Source organism: Rattus norvegicus, chromosome 17 (genome assembly GCF_036323735.1).
Source record: "Rattus norvegicus strain BN/NHsdMcwi chromosome 17, GRCr8, whole genome shotgun sequence".
NCBI classification, from domain to species: Eukaryota; Metazoa; Chordata; class Mammalia; order Rodentia; family Muridae; genus Rattus; species Rattus norvegicus.
Genome location: NC_086035.1, coordinates 22,216,430 through 22,236,374, shown reverse-complemented (window position 1 = coordinate 22,236,374; position 19,945 = coordinate 22,216,430). Strand labels below are relative to the sequence as shown.

General features: G+C 41.7%; 1 protein-coding gene across 7 annotated transcripts in view; it reads left to right on the top strand.

The window, feature by feature from the left end:
- The window catches only part of Phactr1 (phosphatase and actin regulator 1), a 477,222-nt gene that overhangs the window by 9,853 nt on the left and 447,424 nt on the right, over nucleotides 1-19,945 (top strand). For all 7 annotated transcript variants that reach the window (XM_039095677.2, XM_063276382.1, XM_063276381.1 and 4 more), the window contains exon 3: nucleotides 18,734-18,880. In XM_039095677.2, the coding sequence (XP_038951605.1) occupies nucleotides 18,734-18,880 (147 nt within the window). The remainder of the gene's footprint in view (nucleotides 1-18,733; nucleotides 18,881-19,945) is intronic.

Below are 19,945 nucleotides of genomic sequence, written 5' to 3'. Positions count from 1 at the left end.
TTTAATACAGAGAACACTGTGTGTGAAGGAGAGAATGAAAGCGGATAAAGAGGGAAAACATCACAGAAACAGCCATAAAGAGGGAAAACATCACAGAAACAGCCAGTCCTCCAGTCCCGTGGATTAAAGGACCACGAGGGCCAGCTCCAGCTTCGGAGCGCTCATGAAGGAGCTCCTGGGGAGGTCCTCGGTATTTGGAGTGTCTTGCATCTAGTAACCATCTGCTTTGACACATAATGGGGTTCAGGTTTCCTCTGCAGAGCAGAGAGTGAGAGGAAGGGAGAGCCTGAAATAATGAAGCATGGGAGGGGGGGGGGAGATGACATGGAAAGACAAGGAAAGCCTTCCAATCAATTAATAACTCCCACGCTCACATGCGGCATTTGGAAGAGCGGATTCAAAGGCAGCCCACACTGACTAGCATCAGCCTTGACCCAATTAGCAGAAACAATTCACAGGTGCTGGGGATGGAGCCTCGCTCTTGGTTTGCCCAAACAAATCTATTTGTGGGAAAAAAAATTGTTTCTTTGTTTTTAAAGAATGCAAGAAAGAAAACTTCCAGTGCCCCGGCTGGCTCTGTGCCTCCATAGCACAGACAAGGACAGGGGAGTCCAGCATAGCAAAGCTAGCTCCCAGTCGGTCCCATGCTCAATGTGTTTAATGCTTTCCCAGGGAGCCATTGACACTCAGAGGCATGAACCTCCTGAATGGACATTGATAAGGCTAAAGCAGACCTTTGAAGTGCTGTGTCTGAATTCAAGAGTTCTTAATCCAAAGGGCAAATTTGAGGACTGAATGAAACAAAACGGCATCTCACAAACTGCCTAACAACATATGACTTCCGGAAAAGTGCGGGGACTCCCTTACAATGGAAGTGGTGTTCATTCTGTTGTGTTTTAGGAATTTTGAAACAGGAATATTTCATCAAGGCAGAATAATATGTAGATAGCATTGCATTCACGGACTCTGGCTGAGGACAGGCAATACAAGGAAATAAGCAGAGTGATAGAAAATGAATTAAGATCATTTACTAACATTGGATAATAGCACAGACAGCGTCTGGCTCTCCCAAAAGGCATGAACGTGACATAGGAATACATGGTTTCTAAGTGGTGAAGAAATGAATGTGAAGCATTAAGCAAACCATTAGGCACTGAATATTCATATAACCAGTCGTTGCTCGGATGTCAGTTCCCCTTAAATTTTATCATCCCTCAAGAGAAAGGGGCAGGGTTCTATCTTCCCACAGAGATCTCTACCCCATTTCATCTCTTCTCAAATGTTGTTGACTCCCAATTTATAATTCTAAGCACTTCAGAAAGGTGAGGCAATCTTAAAATATAAAAATACTAGGGAAGGTGCTGGAACAATGGCTCAGTGGTCACAAAGGATCTGCATTCAGTTCCAAGAATCTACACAGTGGTTTCTATAACTCCAACTGCAGAGGGATCAGATACCCTCTTCTGATTTATGTGGGCAGCAGACATGCAGACAGTGCACTTCCCTATGTGCAGGTCACACACACACACACACACACATTCACACACACGTATGCACACACACAGATACACAAATAAAAATAAACCTATGGAACTGATGTTGAAACAAACTTACTAACAGATTCCAAAAATTTCCTCTTTGCAGCTTTACTATTGGGTAATATTAGCCACCTTGTCCATTTCTTAAGATTTCCTAGCATCACAGATGCAATGCCTTTCCAAGTTGCTATTCAAGATAATGGGGCCAGTAACTTTCCTTTCAGTTGAATCTAGTGAGGACAATGAAGCACCTTCTGGGCAGTCTGAAGTGATGTAATAAGCCATGTTGTCTGAAGAGAGTGATCCATTAGAGTCCTGCGTTTGTTGCAAGGGGGGACACAGGTGCAGAATTACAAAAGAGGGGACTAGATCAGTAGGCAGAAGCCAACATGTTCGAGGCTTTGTTGGTTGAACTAAGAAGTTCCAAAGCAGATGTTGAGTTCACTAAATAATACAGCACCATGGGGATCTGTGCTCAAATGTGTTTTCATGAAGGTCACAGATAGGAGGGCTGATAAGGGAGAAAAAGACTAAAACCATGAGTGCCACAGGCTACTGCAGTGATGCAAACATAATTGGGCAGTGAACAAACTGGGAGAATTCAGGAGGCAGGGTCTGGAATCCTTGTGAAGATTCTTTCTATGTGTGTGACAGTAAGACAGCTGGATACTGAGAGAGCAGTGTGTCAAAAGGTCCTGAGATGTTCCCTTTGTGTATTGGAAGCTTTTCACTGAGAGAAGGATTATTAAGATGAGAATCAGGAAGGGGGAAATTAATTTAGAATGTATTGAATTGGGAGAATTTTTTGAATCTTGAATCTATGTAATCACCAATATAAAATAAGATTCATGGACTGAAGTCTTGGTGTTGAGATCTCAGAGAATAATCCAAAACGCTCACTGTGACACAATAATTAATTCCTGAAAACTATCTGCTGACACTGATTAAAAGTGGTTTTGTGTTGTATTTCTTCTGAAGCTTAATCTTCCCTTTTATATTATTTAGAGGACTAGGAGATTGTCAGGAAACACTCTAAATTACACTTCGGACTATAAACATAGTATTTTCTCTTTAGCACTAATACTGAAAACTAATAGCCCATTTTAAACACTTACATGAAGCAAATGTTTGCAGCCACCAAGACCATTTCAAATTCTGGATTAGGTTTTCATCAGAAGCAATGTCCTTAATTAGAAGATTAAGAAACAAATCTAAAATATAACAAAACAACTCATTTACCATAGAAAAATTATAGTTTGTTACAGGACACTTCGGAAGAAGAGAAACAAGAGGTTTTACTGCAGCTGTCAAAAATAGGCCTTACTTTTCTTTCGAACCAATGTGGACCAAGGTCTTCTGCTTAGTTGATTAAACACAGTCTGTTGACTAAGCTGGTCCTAGAAAATGGCGCTTGCCGTAGCCCAATCTTAACTTGACCTTTGAAAAGCCAGACCACACTGCAAGCACCCTACAGAGCTGATTTTCTTGTTGAATTCACTCAACAGCCTAAAGTTGCAAAGAAAAAAATAGAGGGGAGGGGAGGCCTCAGTATGTAGCAGGGTCTTTTCATTGTCTCATTAGATTCACCAAAGGGAAATTTGTAGAGTGTATTTTTTATCATGTCCATTTTATACATATCCCAATGATCAAGCAACTTTTCAAAACCCCAAAGCCATAATTAAATCTTGACCCTTGTGATCCTCTACATGGCGTCTTCTAGGTCAGGGTTCTCTCATTGAGCAAATTTACCAGCAAACACACACACACACACACACACACACACACACACACACACACACACACACACACTGTGAGCAGACAAAATATAGAGTGCTCACTCAGTTCATGTCCAGAGGCAGAGTGTCTCTGGAGCTGAATGACAAGAATGCGACACCACAGTCATTTTATGCAGTTACACTGGAGGAGAAACTCCCTAAAGGAACATTGAAACTTTCTTCCTTGGGAAACTATTGCAATGGGAGGAGAGACCTCCATTGATTTACCTAAGAGGCAACTTTCCTAGGTCCCCATGGGATTTCTCACAACATTTATAACTCACCTTTTCCTCCTCAGTACCAATATAGTTCATAATAGTTATAGAAAATTTAGAAGATGCAGACCACAAACCAAACCAAACTGAAGCCTTCCCCATCACCTAAAATAGGGGATCCTATACCCCAGAGCATAGGCTTACGTCCCTGGGAGCCACACGAACGCACCCTGGCATATGCTCTTGATCTAAATCAAGACCCACGGATTATTTTTAATCTCTTAATTTTAATTTTAAAATTAATTAAAGTGCATCAAAACTAAGGATTAATAATCAGACACAGTTTGAAGGAAGGGAGACAGGTCCATTGTGTTTTGGTTTTGCCCCAAAGGTAACTTTGCCAGCTGGATTGTGTCCCTGATTCAGTTCTTCTGTTATTTACTAGACAGAGTGTCTGACTAATGCCCTGTGATCTGATTACCATCAGCAGCCCATCTGTAGACACAACAGAATGCAAATAAAACATCCACCTAATCCGTCCTAGGCAGGTCTTTGCTTCCGACTCGTCCATTGAAGAAAATCTGTGATCCCGACTTCCCAACAACAGAGTGCGGTTCTTCTTGTTCAAGACGTGCCGACAACTATCCAAGGCTTTCTAATCTTTTACCCAACAGTGTACTCGTGGTAATGATAGAATGTTAGAGCCTGAAAATGCTACATTCAACGGGTTCATTTTGCAGATGATATAACTAAGCCTTGGGGAAGAAAGGGGAGCAAGCATTGCTATACGTGCACGTTTCACTCAAAACAACAAATTTGTCGCTGGCTAAAGTTTATTTCCCCAATTCACATGAAATTAAAGCTTAGAAGTGTGCATATATATATATATACATATATATGTGTGTATATATATATATATATATATGTATGTATGTATGTATGTATCAACTATAATGCCAGCATGAGTCTTCCCAACTTTGTAGTTTCTTACATTTCTAGGGACTAGATGGTTGGGAGTGAGACCTGGGTATTTAACTAGATAACATAGCAGGATATTGCAGAATTAGACAAAAACACAGGATCCCAGTCCTGAGGCTGATTGTCCTAGTTCTTGTTGCTGTGAGAAACATTACAGCCAAATGTGAGTTGGGGAAGAATGGGTGCATTTGACCCTACATCCTATAGTCCACCATGAAAGGAAGTCAAGACAGGAACTCAAGGCAGGAGGTAAAGCAGAGGCTAAGGAAGAGCTCTGCTCATTGGCTTGCTCTTGTCGGCTTGCATGACTTGATTTTTAATACAGCCCAAGGTTGGCACCATCCACAGTGGGCCGGACCCTCCCAAATCAATCATGAAAATCTGATGCCCTCCTCCCACAGCTTGCTAACAGGCCTATCTAGTGAAGACATTTTCTCAGTTGTGGCTCCCTCTTCCCAGGAGACCCTGGCTTGTGTCAAATAACCAGAAACTAAGCAGGACACTGATGTCCCTTTCTCGATATGCCGTCATCTTCTTGTAAAGTGACTCAAATAACTCAAGCTAGCAGCCCTTACTTTGAGTGACTTCCAAACTTACAAGGCAAGCAGTTTGCTGCGCAAGGCCAACGCCAAGTGTATGTCACCTTTCTGCACACTGACCATGAGTCAGGGATTTGAAAGCCTTAAGACCTTAAACTATGTCATTCACTGCCATCCATAGTTAAAAGTAGCCATGTAGAAAGTACAACATTAAAACACTGAGGCTTGCTGTTGGCTGACCTGATGAAGGAGACCTGGAAAGTGACAGATACTCTATCCAGGCATGATCAACATTTAAATAGTAGAAGTTGCTTGGGTCTCTGTCGGACTCAATTCAGCCTGCAAAGCCTGAAACACAGTTTCCTCTCTGCATCTAGCACGGCTTAGCAGCCAGCCCCCGGCCACTCTGCACAGTGTCTACTTTAAGAAACTGGGAGGAAAGGAAGCAGTGAACATTTGTTGTCCGCCCACCATTTGTCAGGCTCTGTGTTAGGTGTTTTAACATTTATTACATAATGTTTTATCCTCCCAAGGCCCAGTGAAAGAGTTCATTTTGTTTCTCATTAGCATATAAGGAAATCAAAGCTTGGAGAGTTGATTTTTTTTTAAAGTAAGTCTGATAGCTATCAAGCTTTGGAATTCTGCCAAGGTTTAATTTCCTAGCTATAGCCTTGCTTTGGGCTGGCAAGTAATAACAGCTTACATACAGTCGAGGTTTATCAGGAACATTTTTTTTTGCTACAATTTAATAAGGATTATGTGTTTGAATCCCCACAGAGACTGTAAGGTTTGAGTGCTATGTCGGCCTCACAGATTCACAGAGAAACTGATTTGTATGAAGTCCTGGTACTGTACGTATGGAATTTGGATACAAATTCAGGAAGGCTGACCTCACATCTGTGCTTTTAAATAGTACTTCATGTTTGCTGAAAGGAATATAATATCACCATCATCTTTCTAGATGTTCATGCAAAGTGAAAACCATGAAGGGCCATAAGGTTGGCAGAGAGAAGCAAGGAGGGCAGAATTCATTCTCTTAGTGGTACAGAAGTGTAGGAGTGGGGATAAAAATATCTCAGCCCCAGAAATCAGGCAGTCGGACACACAAAGATGGGGAGTAGAAGAAAGACCTGCCACCCAAAAGACAAACAGGTTTTATTAGTATGTCTCATGCAGATAAAGAGTTTCAATTTAGGTACAATTTTTCATAATATGAAACATAAGCCCCCTGGAAGGGATTGTCAGGCCAGTGTTTGGTGAACTAATTAGTGGTCTCGCATCCCTCTATGAGTAGGCATCAATCCAAGAGAAGGTAGATATTCAAACCTTACGGAAGACTCAGAGCAAAGTCCCTAGTCCCATCTAGCGATAGAAACAGAGATAGCTCAGTGTCTAGAAGTGGACCTAACCTGCCTTGTGGCAGCAGGACTGTGGGTTTCTTGGCCATCTGTTTCTACTCCGATAGACTCCGAGGTGGACAGCACACTCCTAATATTGTACAACAACAACTAAGACTTAAGTGGGGCCTTGTAGAAAGATCGTGTATCTAGAACCTGGGCAGGAAGAGTAAAATAAAAGCAGTCATCCATTCTCTGTTATGAACCCTCATAAATTTACCAGGGATAAAAGGGAACTGATGTCAGGAGTGTATAAAAGAGAGAGCTCCTTTAATGACAAACTGAAGAGTAAAAATTAAAAGACACCAGTAACATTTTTTGCATATTTTGGTTCTCTAAAAAAGAATGTTATGCATAAAAAATAAAGATGTACCAGGATCTGCAAACTAAATTTAATGGTAACAAAAGCCCAGCCCAACAAACGTTCTTGGTACTTTGTTGTTAAGCCTGTCTTAAGATATAGAAGTAATTACTGTAGACTGGGTTGTATTGCACTCAATAACATCCGTTTGCATCACAGACACATCATGTTTTCTACAGGATAGTTTGCCATAGTAACATTGAACTGGTTTCAATCGTGAGGTCTAGCAATGCTTACATTTCTATATCTTATCAGATATGCCAAGTGGTGAAGTGTGTTTCATTCATGTGGCCCAGATTCCTAAGCTGCTTAAATAAAGTACACAGGACTCAATTTTCAACAATATGTCAGGGGCCTCCAATTAATCTAAAATAGAATATCTTAATATTAATACTGTTTGTCCACGACTTGGGGCTTCCCTGACAATGATAATTTCTCATACATTTTTTAAAAGGGTAGGCCCTCATTCCTATCTAATCTCTGGAAATTTCTCATAAAGAGAAAGGAAGGAATATGTTTTTCCTGGACTTCTTTGGTTGACTTTCTTGTTTCCACAAGTGATCTGTCACCTCTTGATCTCCCATCTATCCATCCATGAGAATGTGCGTGTAGATAGTTATTTTAAAACCACAGCTTATTCATTCATCAGTTACCATGACATTCTAATTTAACCTGCTCTTTGCGTTTCAATGTAAGCTGACTGGGAACATCCCTTAAAGCCCACTCTGCTCCAGGATGAAATCCAGAGTAAGGTCAGTTCAGCCTAAGGTTATGGTCCAGGTCAGCCCCATCTATGGTCAGGTCTCTTGCTTTTTTGAACCTGGAACATCTCTATAGCCTTACCTTACCATTTATGACATCATCCTTTGTGAACCACATGACTCTTCTCTCCCTTTTTTAACAGACCACCCCTAATTCGGCGTATCTGTCATACTCTCGTGATGAGACTCAGGCTTGCTTTTTCTAGGCTAGAATACTCCAAAAGTAACATCGCATTTTTCTCTAAGCACCATATGTGGAGACACCTAAAACCCAATTGTTCTTTACCAGACATGACCATTTTCATTGCTTGGCAAGACCCTATCCAGTTTCTACCTTGACAGGAATGAGTGTCAGGGAACAAACTTTAAAGCCAATCATACCCTCACCTTCATCAAACTTTCCTCTAGGTTTAGTATCTCTGTTGGTCCTTTCTTGGTTTATTTCCCCTTGCCTGATATTTATTGATATATAATGTAATGGTTACAAAATGATGGCTTTAACAACACCTACCTCCATATTAATGAGTGAGCGCAGCCTCATTCCACTAAGAAAAGGCAACAGAAGCTATTTCTTTTCCTCATTCATTCACTCATGCATGCATTTCTTACCAGTTCCCATTCACTTACCATTAGGATTTGTGAATGTCTCTTTTTAATGTAGTAACTTTCATGAGTGGATATCATAGACCTTTGTCTCCACATTATCCCAGCTTGAATCAATGCAAGCCTCATCAACCAGGCTCCTTATTCCTGTGATTTTTCTCTTTTCGTTTTAACCTTTAACCAAGGCACAACAACAGCTAGAAATTATTTTATTCCTTGCACACATCCCAGTACAGTTACCTTATGATGTTGTCAGAGCACGGTACTTAAAAAAATGAAAGGCATCTATCTAAAACCCTACTTTCAATAAGAGAAAAATAGAAAAAAACTAAAAGCTAAGTTCACACATAAAAAATATAGAGTTGGGGTTGGGGATTTAGCTCAGTGGTAGAGCGCTTGCCTAGGAAGCGCAAGGCCCTGGGTTCGGTCCCCAGCTCCGGAAAAAAAAAAAAAGAACCAAAAAATATAGAGAATTCTTAAATGAATTGATAAAAATTATAGTCATATACATGGAACACAGAGAAAACATCCATACATATAAAATAGATAAATATTAACAGCAAAATAAAAAGTACAGATACCAGAGATAGTTAAGATAATATCCCCCAGTTAAGGGTCAAATAAACAATAAAAATTACAAAATGTTGGTATAGTATAAATATGAATATTCCCAAAATGGTCCAAGTCATCTACAACCACTGAGTCGGTCCACGTGACAGATACATAATGTCCAAAACTCAGCATTCCCTGTTCCTCTTCTCCATCTGCCAGCCCATACATTCTTTGTGTCCCAACATCCACAATGTTCTCATCTTGAATGGGGGAAGTGAACGTAGATGACTATCTGCACTCAAGCATTCATTATTAATTACATGTGACATTTTAACTAGTTATGAGTCACTGTATTAACCACTGCCAACTGCACAAAGAAGCTTTTCTGATCAAAGATGAAAGCAAAACAAATTTAGAGATTTAAACATAAATATCTAGAAGGCAGTTTCACAATGTGATCACCAGTCAAAACCACAAGAGTAGGTTATTCCCTTGGGTCTATGGTCTTTCCACTCATGGACTACTGACCAGTATCAGACATGAAATCCCTTGTATGGAGCAGACTTCATAGCTTGTTATAAAGTAATTGGTTACCTGCATAACCATCATGCCGCTATTACACCAGAGGGACTACCCTGTCAGGCAGGTCACTGTCGTAGCATTCAGGTCCAGGTCTGAGATAATTGATAAATATTTCCCCCATCAGTCTGTAGCACCTTCTGGCATTACATAAGGTGCCCAGCAGGGTGAGAATTTCCTGGTCAGTTGAGGTTGATTTAGCTGTGCCCTGCACGCAAAGTGAATGGTGTCTTCATCAGAGGAGTCTTACCATCTGCTTGTGGCAAGAAACCAAGAACAGTGCCAAGAGATAATGTTGTTTTGTTTGCCTCTGACTTTGGGGTCATCATAAGTAATTCTGCATTGAACATGTTCTAGGATAAATTTAGGTTTACTTCTATTTATGTAAATATTCTCAAAGCTTTCCAAAGGAATTTAACAAGCATAAAGATATTTGCAATGTCTTCCCTTTATTCTTTTAACCGCTATCGTATCCACAGTGAGAAACCCCAATTCCATCCCTAACATTGAAGAGTTACCCCTTCAGTCTTTTCCTCCTTATTCGTTCTTTCCAGAAAGTAATCAATTTCATTGTAATCACTGATTTTTTTTTGAGGAATATATATATTTTTTATTAACTTGAGTATTTCTTATTTACATTTCGAATGTTATTCCCTTTCCTGGTTTCCGGGCAAACATCCCCCTAGTCCCTCCCCCTCCCCTTCTTTATGGGTGTTCCCTTCCCCATCCTCCCCCATTGCCGCCCTCCCCCCAACAATCACGTTCACTGGGGGTGCAGTCTTAGCAGGACGCAGGGCTTCCCCTTCCACTGGTGCTCTTACTAGGATATTCATTGCTACCTATGAGGTCAGAGTCCAGGGTCAGTCCATGTATAGTCTTTAGGTAGTGGCTTAGTCCCTGGAAGCTCTGGTTGCTTGGCATTGTTGTCCATATGGGGTCTCGAGCCCCTTCAAGCTCTTCCAGTCCTTTCTCTGAATCCTTCAACAGGGGTCCTATTCTCAGTTCAGTGGTTTGCTGCTGGCATTCGCCTCTGTATTTGCTGTATTCTGGCTGTGTCTCTCAGGAGAGATCTACATCCGGCTCCTGTCGGTCTGCACTTCTTTGCTTCATCCATCTTGTCTAATTGGGTGGCTGTATATGCATGGGCCACATGTGGGGCAGGCTCTGAATGGGTGTTCCTTCTGTGTCTGTTTTAATCTTTGCCTCTCTATTCCCTGCCAAGGGTATTCTTGTTCCCCTTTTAAAGAAGGAGAGAAGCAGAGGAATATATATATATATATATATATATATATATGTATATATATATATATATATATATATATATATACATATATATATATATTTTGGTTCTTTTTTCCGGAGCTGGGGACCGAACCCAGGGCCTTGCGCTTCCTAGGTAAGCGCTCTACCACTGAGCTAAATCCCCAACCCCATATATTTTTAATTTACTTAATTTCTTTTGTTTTTCCTGATTTCATTGACTTCTGCTTTTATTTTTATCATGTCCTTCCTTCTTTTTTCCACTTGGAAATTTTTCCTCTTCTCTCCCCCGCCACCCCCCCCCCATATCCCTAAGATTAAAAACTTATATTTGATTTAAGACTTTTCCTCTTCTCTAAGTAAGTTTTTAGGTCGATCATTTCCTGATTAGCAGGGTTTTAGTTGTACCTCCAATACATGGTACATTACATTTTCAGTGATGTCTTGACGGGAATATAGGTTCTTAAGTTTCAACGAATCCGTGTGGCTCTTTGTTCTTTTGTGCTTATTGCTTCTCACCAAGCTGATTTAAAACTTTCTTCCAAGCTTACAAAGTTACTTTCCCATGAGAGAGATTTTCATCTAGGAATTCTATTACTTATCTTTCACATATTTTGTTCATGAGACATGTGGCATTGGATTTGGTGACAAGTGTGAGGAGGGAATCAAGCTCTGTAAATAGTCAAATGATGAAGTAATGCTTATTTAAAAATTGATTTCTATATTACAAAGATATCCTCATCCAAATCACAGGACCCTTGGCCTATAAGCCTGTTTTTAGGTCTTCCATTCATCCATTCATCATACAGTTTTTGTATTCTGTGCTTTCACAAGTCTTAGGGCTTACATTATAAATCTACAAGTTCTCTCTCATTTGTCAAGGCCGTGCTCACCAGTCTCTCTGCATTCCAATGTGCTCTTTAGAATTACCTGTAAGATTTTCTTTAAAAAGGCTTAGATTTGTTTGCAATTACATTGGATCTATAGGTCAATTTTCAAAGGTTGATACCTTAATAATTACTCCTTACATTTGTTTTGCCCGCCTTATTTATTTATCCAGAATCACTGCAGAGACGTGATGAGAGTCAACATAGTTGGAAATTTTTTTTTTTAGATCTGTAGATATTTTTTGCTCTTAAATTCATGAAAATTATCATAGCATATTAGTTCCATTTTATCTAGGTATTCCTAATTTATATCCACGAAGCTTCAGAGTTTTATGGGGGAATTATTGCCCGTCTTTGTTTAAAAAAATCTTCATAGCTATTTGACAATTTTAATGCCACTATGGGCAGTACTTTACAATTTTTATTCTCAGGTCAGTGAGATGGCTCAGCGTGTAAGGGGGCTTGCTACCAAACCTGACAACTTGAGTTCAATCCCAGGAACCCACACGGTGGAAGAAGGGAACCAATTCATACAAATTTTCCTCTGACATCCACAGTCATGTGGTACATGTGTGCCTTTACACAGGCATGCTCAATCCCATAAATGCAAATAAATAAATAAATAAATCTCAATTAAAACCAAAATTGTATCTTCTGATTTTATAGAGGAGATGGATGTTTTATACAAACATATCCAGTGATATTGTGAAATGCATTCCTTCCTGACAGCCTACGTACTCTTAAGGATTCTGTGTATTCACAATTCTAATAGATATGACAAATAAAATGTTTATTCTTGCTTTGAAATTAATTACCTCTTGCATTTATGTTGCTTGCATTATTTACTTATCCAGGACCTCTAGTGTAATACTGAGTAGAGTTTTGAAAAATCTGGATACTCCGTCTCACCCTTTAAACTCTAATTCAGTGGGTTCAGCCTGAGGATATACAAAATCGACATTTTTAAGCCAGTAATGATAGTACACACCTGAAATTCCAGCACATGGAGGCGGAAGCAGGAGGATTATAAGTAAATTAACAGCCTGGGATATCTGGGAAAACTATATATCAAAACACACAAAACACATAAAGAGACAAAGATCAAATCCCACGTAACATAAGGGTGGTCACTAACGTGTTCCAGAAGCACACGCTCTAAAGGATAAGTTTTTACTTACCTCAAGGATTTTCATAGTAATAATCTAGTACTCTAAGTTTCTTTGTATTCCTGTCTCCATTTTCTTCTATAGAAATTACAGATGAATAAAATATTTGTTTTGAGACCCTAGTATATTACTTCCATTTTAAGCTCCAGCTCATGAAATAATATAAACAAAGGCTCTGAGATTTTAACTGTGTGACAGGTTTTATTAAAAATAAGAAAACATTGTACTTATTTAAATAGTAAATATTGGACATTTTTAAAAAGCAATTTTTAAAAATTTCGTATTGGTAGTTGTTGAGGTCACAACTGAAATCAGTTCTATGGATGCACACTCTCCTATCCACATAGATCCCCATAACCATATGAGTGTGCCCCACATGTGGCCCATACATATACAGCCACCAAACTAGGTAAGATGGATGAAGCAAAGAAGTGCAGGCTGACAGGAACCAGATGCAGATCTCTCCTGAGAGACACAGCCAGAATACAGCAAATACAGAGGCGAATGCCAGCAGCAAACCACTGAACTGAGAATGGGACCCTGGTTGAAGGAATCAGAGAAAGGACTGGAAGAGCTTGAAGGGGCTTGAGACCCCTTACGAACAACAATGCCAACCAACCAGAGCTTCCAGGGACTAAGCCACTACCCAAAGACTATACATGGACTGACCCTGGGCTCCGACCTCAATGAATAGCCTAGTAAGAGTACCAGTGGAAGAGGAAGCCCTTGTTCCTGCCAAGGCTGAACTCCCAGTGAATGGGAATGTTGGGGGAGGGCGGTAATGGGGGGGAGGATGGGGAGGGGAACACTCATATCGAAGGGGTGGGGGAGGAGTTAGGAGGATGTTGGCCTGGAAACCAGGAAAGGGAATAACATTTGAAATGTAAATAAGAAATACCCAATTTAATAAAGATGGAGAAAAAAGAAAAAAGAAAAAAAGGAACGGTACAGGGGCTAGATTCTATAGATTTCAGTTCTGTGAGATACACAGGAATACTACGAATCAAGACTTAACAGATAGCATGCTGTTTCTCAAATATAATTACTTTTAATTAAATAACAATCAAAAACATAAGACTGAGAGGCAAAAAGATGCTGAGAATTTTTAATAGAAAAGACCAGAATAACTTTTCTAACTTCCTGTCTGTTGCTGGGATAAAGATCATGAGCAAAACCACCTTGATCAGGAAATCATTTATTTGACTTTATACATGCCAAACCACAGTCCACTGAGGAAAGTCAGGGAAGGAGCCTGAAGGCAGGAACTGAAGAAGAGGCCATGGAGGGTGCTGCTTATTGGCTGGCTCCACCTGGGTTGCTTAGCCTGCTTCTTATACAAAGCTGGACCACATGGCTAGGGGTGGTGCTGTCCAGAGTGCTCATTCATCAAGAAAATTTCCTACAGACTTGTCTATGGGTCATTCTGATGACCCAGACACTTTCTCACTGAAGTATCTTCTTCCCAAAATGACTCTGGCTTGTGACAAGTTAGACAAAAAGTTAATCTAGTCAGGACAGCAGCACAGTAGCGTCAAGTAACTACAGAGTGGACAACTGAGCAGGGCCTCTGCCTGTTGTATGTGACCTGAGCCTTACACTTTCACAGGATGTGACTGAAATTCAGCCTTCTCCCGGTGTTATTTAGTGAGATAATACTAGTCCTCGGATGGGATCCATCACTTTTGAGTCCCACTCCAGGATGCTTCTGATTCCAGTCAAATAGTTCATGAAAAGAAGTTATAAATATGAAATAGAGAAAGAATCTGGAAATACAATTGTTACAGTATCACAATGAGTTCTTCGTATAGGAAGAGAGGGGATGCAGGAAAAGAGATCGACTCTGTAAGTGATGGTTAGAGCTAAAAAAAAAGATACAAGAGGGAACTTGGAAAGAATCAAAGAACAGTTGAATGACAAAGGAGACACACATTAGGAAAGGCAAGAAATAAAAAACAATCATAAGTAAAACATAATAACTGAATTCAACAGTGTGCATCAAGGTACAATATTTTATTACCATTTTTATAAAAGGTCTATCTATTTAAAAATACTTGAATAACAGAATAGTCTGTAGTAAACTTATATGAAAATGTATGTAGCTCGGTGTGGTAGCAACACTAGTAATCCCAGCATGTAAGGCATATGCAGGAGAACTATTGCAAATTTAAGGCCAGCCTGAAATACATAAAGCAAGTTGCAAGCTAACTAGGGCTATGTGACCAGACCTTTGTCTGATGATGATGATGATGGTGATGATGATGGTGGTGATGATGGTGATGATGATGATGTGAATATCTATGAAGAAAGATACACCTAAAACTATTAGCAGCCTGAGGTCTTGATGATCATCTTAAAGTATTAAATGAGTTAGAAATAGAATTTTTTCACAGATGTGTTTTTATGTCTCAAGAATCAATACATGGAACTAAAGAAACAGGGAAATCTATGACTAACTCCTCCTTCCAACAACTTTATCATTCTTCTTCAGATATGGCTCACAAATGGCATAAGAGAGAGAATCCCAAGCATTTAACACAAAAGGTCCTGCATTCGTTTACAGGGAAATGGTTTCTATAACATTCAGAGATGCTTGGGCTTCTTTTCTTTCTGTTCCTTCTTAAGAATTAAAGCCAGTGTGCCATGATTACACATTGTTTTATCATTGTGATTTGATGCCATGGCCGTGGCAACTCTTCTAAAGAAAAACATTTCATTGAGCTTTAGTCCGTTATCATCATGGTGGGAAGTTTGTTGGCATGCGGGCAGACATGGTGCTGGAGAAATAGCTGAGACTTCTACATCTAGATCTGCAGGCAGCAGGAAGTGACAATGATCCACCAGGCCTGGATCACTGAACTTCTGAAACATCAAAGCCCACCCCCAACCCCAGCCCCATACTTCCTAACCCAACAAGGTTACACCTCTAGTAGTGCCACTCCCTGTGATTCCGTGGGGGCCATTTTCATTAAGACCCTCGTATTAAGGGCCTGTCCACATTTCCCCATTGCAGTAGAGCCATTCTTCTGAAAAGAGCTGTGTTTCACTGAGAATGCACATGATAATAGTGATGAGTCAATTATAATAGAGGGATGAATTTAAATTGTGGTTAGAGCAGAGAGCTGAGGCAGGAGAGTGGAGATTTCAAAGCCAGAGGGAGCAATAGTGTAAGTCCAGGGCCAGTCAGAGCTACATAACAAAATTCTGTTTCGAATCCTTAAATACAAGGGTGAGTAGATAGGTAGATAGATGATAGATAGATAGATAGATAGATAGATAGATAGATAGATAGATAGATAGATAGATATAGTACACTGAATATATACAATTAGCAAACCAACCAGCCACCTATATCTACACTACATCTTCAAATTCGGCTGGGGGTGAAGTTTCATCTGTACTGTACACAGGAAGACTTTTTGTAATTGTTATTATTCTTCATTCAATATAACGTGTCAACTATTTGCATCAATTCTATGTTGGGTAAAGTATTGAAAGGGAACAGTAACGACCCACAGGTGACTTAAAGTTTACAGGAGGACACGTAAATATGCTATATAATCTTGAACATTCTAGGCTTTTGTTGTCCATGATGAATTCTAGAAACAACACTCAGTCAACACCGTACTCACTAAAGGTGTAGAATCCAAACTCAGGGGGACATTGACTTGATTCCCAACTGACACACTCGTTACTTAATGCTCCTTCATTCATCTTGTCTTTCTTCTTTCTCCCTCCTTCTTATCCTTCTTTTATTGAGAAATATCTTTTGAGCACTTACCAAGTGCTAGGGCTGCTAGTTAGTTTTTTATCAACTTGGCACAAACTAGGGGCACATAGGAAGAAGGAACCTCGGTGAAGAATTGCCTCCATTAGATCAACCCGTGGGGCACTTTCTTGAATGCTAATTGGTGAAGAAAGTCTTGGCCTACAATGGATGGTACCATCTCTGGTCATGCAGTCTTGGTAAAGTAACTGAATGTGAGCTTGGAAGCAAACCAATACACAACATTCCTCCATGGTCCCTGCTTCAATTCTTGCCTCCTGGTCCCTGCCTTGGTTTCTCTTGATGATAGAATAGCATACTATAACCCGTAAGTCAAATAAATCTTGTCATCTTTTTGAGTTATTTTTTGGTTGGTGTTTTATTACAGCAATAGGATGCAAACTAGAGCAGTGGGTTTGTAACAGAAACAAATTCTTAGGAATACATGAAAACTTTGAAGAAATTTGTAGTGAAGCACATTAACACAGGTTGCAGATATACCCAAAACAATTCAAATGCAGGCAATCCAAGTAGCCTTCAAGGAAACAGTGGGAAAGAAAGGTACAAGGACAGGTTGAGGCTAGGCTTGGGGTTGGGGGAGGGCAGGCACTGAATGCCAGGATGAACAATTTTAGACTAATTCGTAGAGAACTGGCTGACAGAAATCAAGTAGTAAGGAATGTGGTTCAGTACTGGAAGAGCAAAGGAACAGATAAGTTCAAAGAAGATAGATTATGAAATATTTCAATGAGACCAAGAAAAGAATAGACTTAACTGTTAGAAAGACATTGGCAGCCTTTTAAAGTGACCTTGGTAGAGAGACGAAGTCAGAAAGCAGTAGGTGGAATGAGAGATAGAGAATAGGTAAGAAAAATGGGAATTCTGGGGTGCCAAGAGTTCCAGAGAAAGAACAGAGTCACCAAGACTCTGGAAGAGGCAGAGGAAGAACCAGGCCAAAAGTAACAACGAATGTGGGAAGGCAGGAGACCTGTGGGGAGAGACTGGCGGTCCCAGAGTGGAGTGGATATGAGAAGGAATGATTTCTGCAGTAATGAGAAGAGCCTCGCAGAGCCTGGGCTGGGAGACCAAAGGGCATGAAGCCACACTGAGCTGGTCTTTGTACCAAGGAGTTCAGGTTGCCCACCTACGGGAGGTGGGCACTTATCACACAGGAGGGTAGTGACACCAGGGTAGGAAAAAAAAAAGATGGTGTCAGAAGATTCAGGAAGACAGACATAAAGGAATTAGTTCATCCATAGGTTCAGAGGAAGCATCAAACGGGTGCTGATCACGCCCCTGGAAAGCCTTCTGGTTCTTTCGCTGTGTTTTGTAGCGTGTTACAGTCAGACAGTACAAATGTTCAAAGGGATCCAAGGCCCTTTGATCGTCACCTCTCCTTCAGGAATAATGGTTCAGAGCTGCTGAAGAAAGTCTGGTGCACACATCGTTGTTTGTATTAGATGTGACTGACAGAAAAAGTTAAAGGTTCACATAAGTAGGCATTATGTAGAGGAAACCACATTCTGTAACTTAGTGGGTGTAGAAGAGGCCCTTTGGTTCTGTGAATAAGCCTGGTCTACATTGAAAATATGAATTACAAAACCCACCCTACCAAACTGGCTACACTTTTCCTCCACATCTCACCTCTAATTCGTAAGGGGCAGATAAGAGAGCTTCAAAGATCTGTTTCGAACTTTATTTGGACTTCTGTTTGGGACAGATAGAACAGGGAGCTTGTCCTGGACATGGTAGGTGCCCTGCCCCCAAGGCCAAGGGTCAAAAGTGAGGGGCTCTAGGAGTAGCAGCTATGGATGCATAAAAGCTGGGCTCTGTGGTCCTGCAGCAGCCTCAGGCTAGAGAGTCCCCTGGGATCCTGGAGACTGTATTCGCCTGCGCATGAAAGGCGAGGAAGCATATTTGGCGGGAGAGGGCACAGTGCTGACTGGGCATCTTGGCTTTGGAGTCTTCCTATTCGCATAAGCCCGTCTGTGCCAGCGGCTGAAACAAGGCTGCGGCAGGAGGCGTGGTGTTGGCCAAGATCGCTGACCCCTTGGCCCAGCGCTAGGAGAGGAGTTAGGGGGAGCCCTGGGCACAGACTAGGGCTAACCTGATCTTGTTCCAGTCCACCAATCCTTAACGGATTTTCTTTCTCTCCTTTCACCCTTTTCTCTGCTCTCTTTCTCTCTTTCTTTCTCTTCCTCTTTTCCCCTTTCCCTCTCTCCCCCTCCCTCCCTGCCCCCTTCCCCTCCTCTCCTTTCCCCTCCCCTCCCCCTTTCTATGTGTGTGAGCCTCCTCCTTTCCTCTCCTCCCCCTTTCCGCCTCTCTCCCTCCCCCTCTCTCCATCTCCTTCTCCTCTCAGCTCGCCGGGCGACCCTGCTCCTGCCTCCCACATTAATGGCGGCTTCTTCGGAGGATGACATAGACCGGCGGCCCATCAGAAGAGTCCGCTCCAAGAGCGACACGCCATATCTCGCAGAGGCCAGGATCTCCTTTAACCTGGGGGCAGGTAAGGACACCCCTCGCCTTCATCTGAGTGTCGGGCACCTGCTTCCTTCCTTCCCTTCCCCTGGGCCGGATCAGCCCCCGCCCCTCCCTGGTGCCCCCTCCCTGCGCCCTTCTGCCCTGCAAGCGCCCTGCTCTCACACTGGCTCCCTTTGTGTCGCCCGCGTGGGGAGGGCGTGTGTGAGAGTGTGTATTGCAGAGATGGGGGAGGGTAGCGCGTAGAGCCTTACACACAACCAGTGACACCCACGCGGGCTTTCCCCTTCCAGGAAGAAAAGTGTCAGTGGTAACAATGACCCCAAAAATCACCCAGCGGAGTAGGGATGCCGCGCGGCTGTGGGCGGAGGGAATGACAGGGCTTCTTGGGTGAGGCTGTCGCCGGTGGGGCTACTACAGGGTGGAACTTGTTGGTGACATTCAAACGCCGGTGGTTTTGTCTGGAGGGTGCCACCACGCTGATGCGGGGAGGAGGCAGGACTGATCTGGAAACAGTGGTTGGAAAGCCACGTTGGTGGTCAAAATGAAAGCATGGTCCTCCGCATGCAGTTGAGTGATTCCATGCGTTTCAAGTGGCCCAGATAGAATTAAGTGAAAAGGATGAGTGGAGTAGAAGGAGGGGAGAAAGGAGAGGACTCAGGGAAGATGGGGAAGGAAGGAGGGGGAAGGGGAGAAAGAAGGGAGTTAGGGGAAGGGTAAATGAAGGGGACAGAAAGATTCGAAGTTACTATGCTGCAAATGTGTGCCCTGGGACACCTAATGAACACCAGTCTGTCTTTCTCCACCGCTGTCCAAACTCACAGCAGAGTTGCGCTCTGAAGAAGTTGTTCACCATTAACTTGACAGATCACTTCTTCTGGACGGCTCTCCCATCCCTCAGCCCTACCTGTGTTCCTTCCTCTCACCTGCCTTCTCCAGGCAGAAAGACAGAGCTTCATCTCTCTTACAACTCCATTTCAAAATAAGTTTTAAAAAACTTATTTTTAAACGACCCTTTTTTAAACTTAAGAACTGAATTGGTGTGTGTCCGTGTCTGCATGGGCGTGTGGGTGTGTACACACATGCACATGCG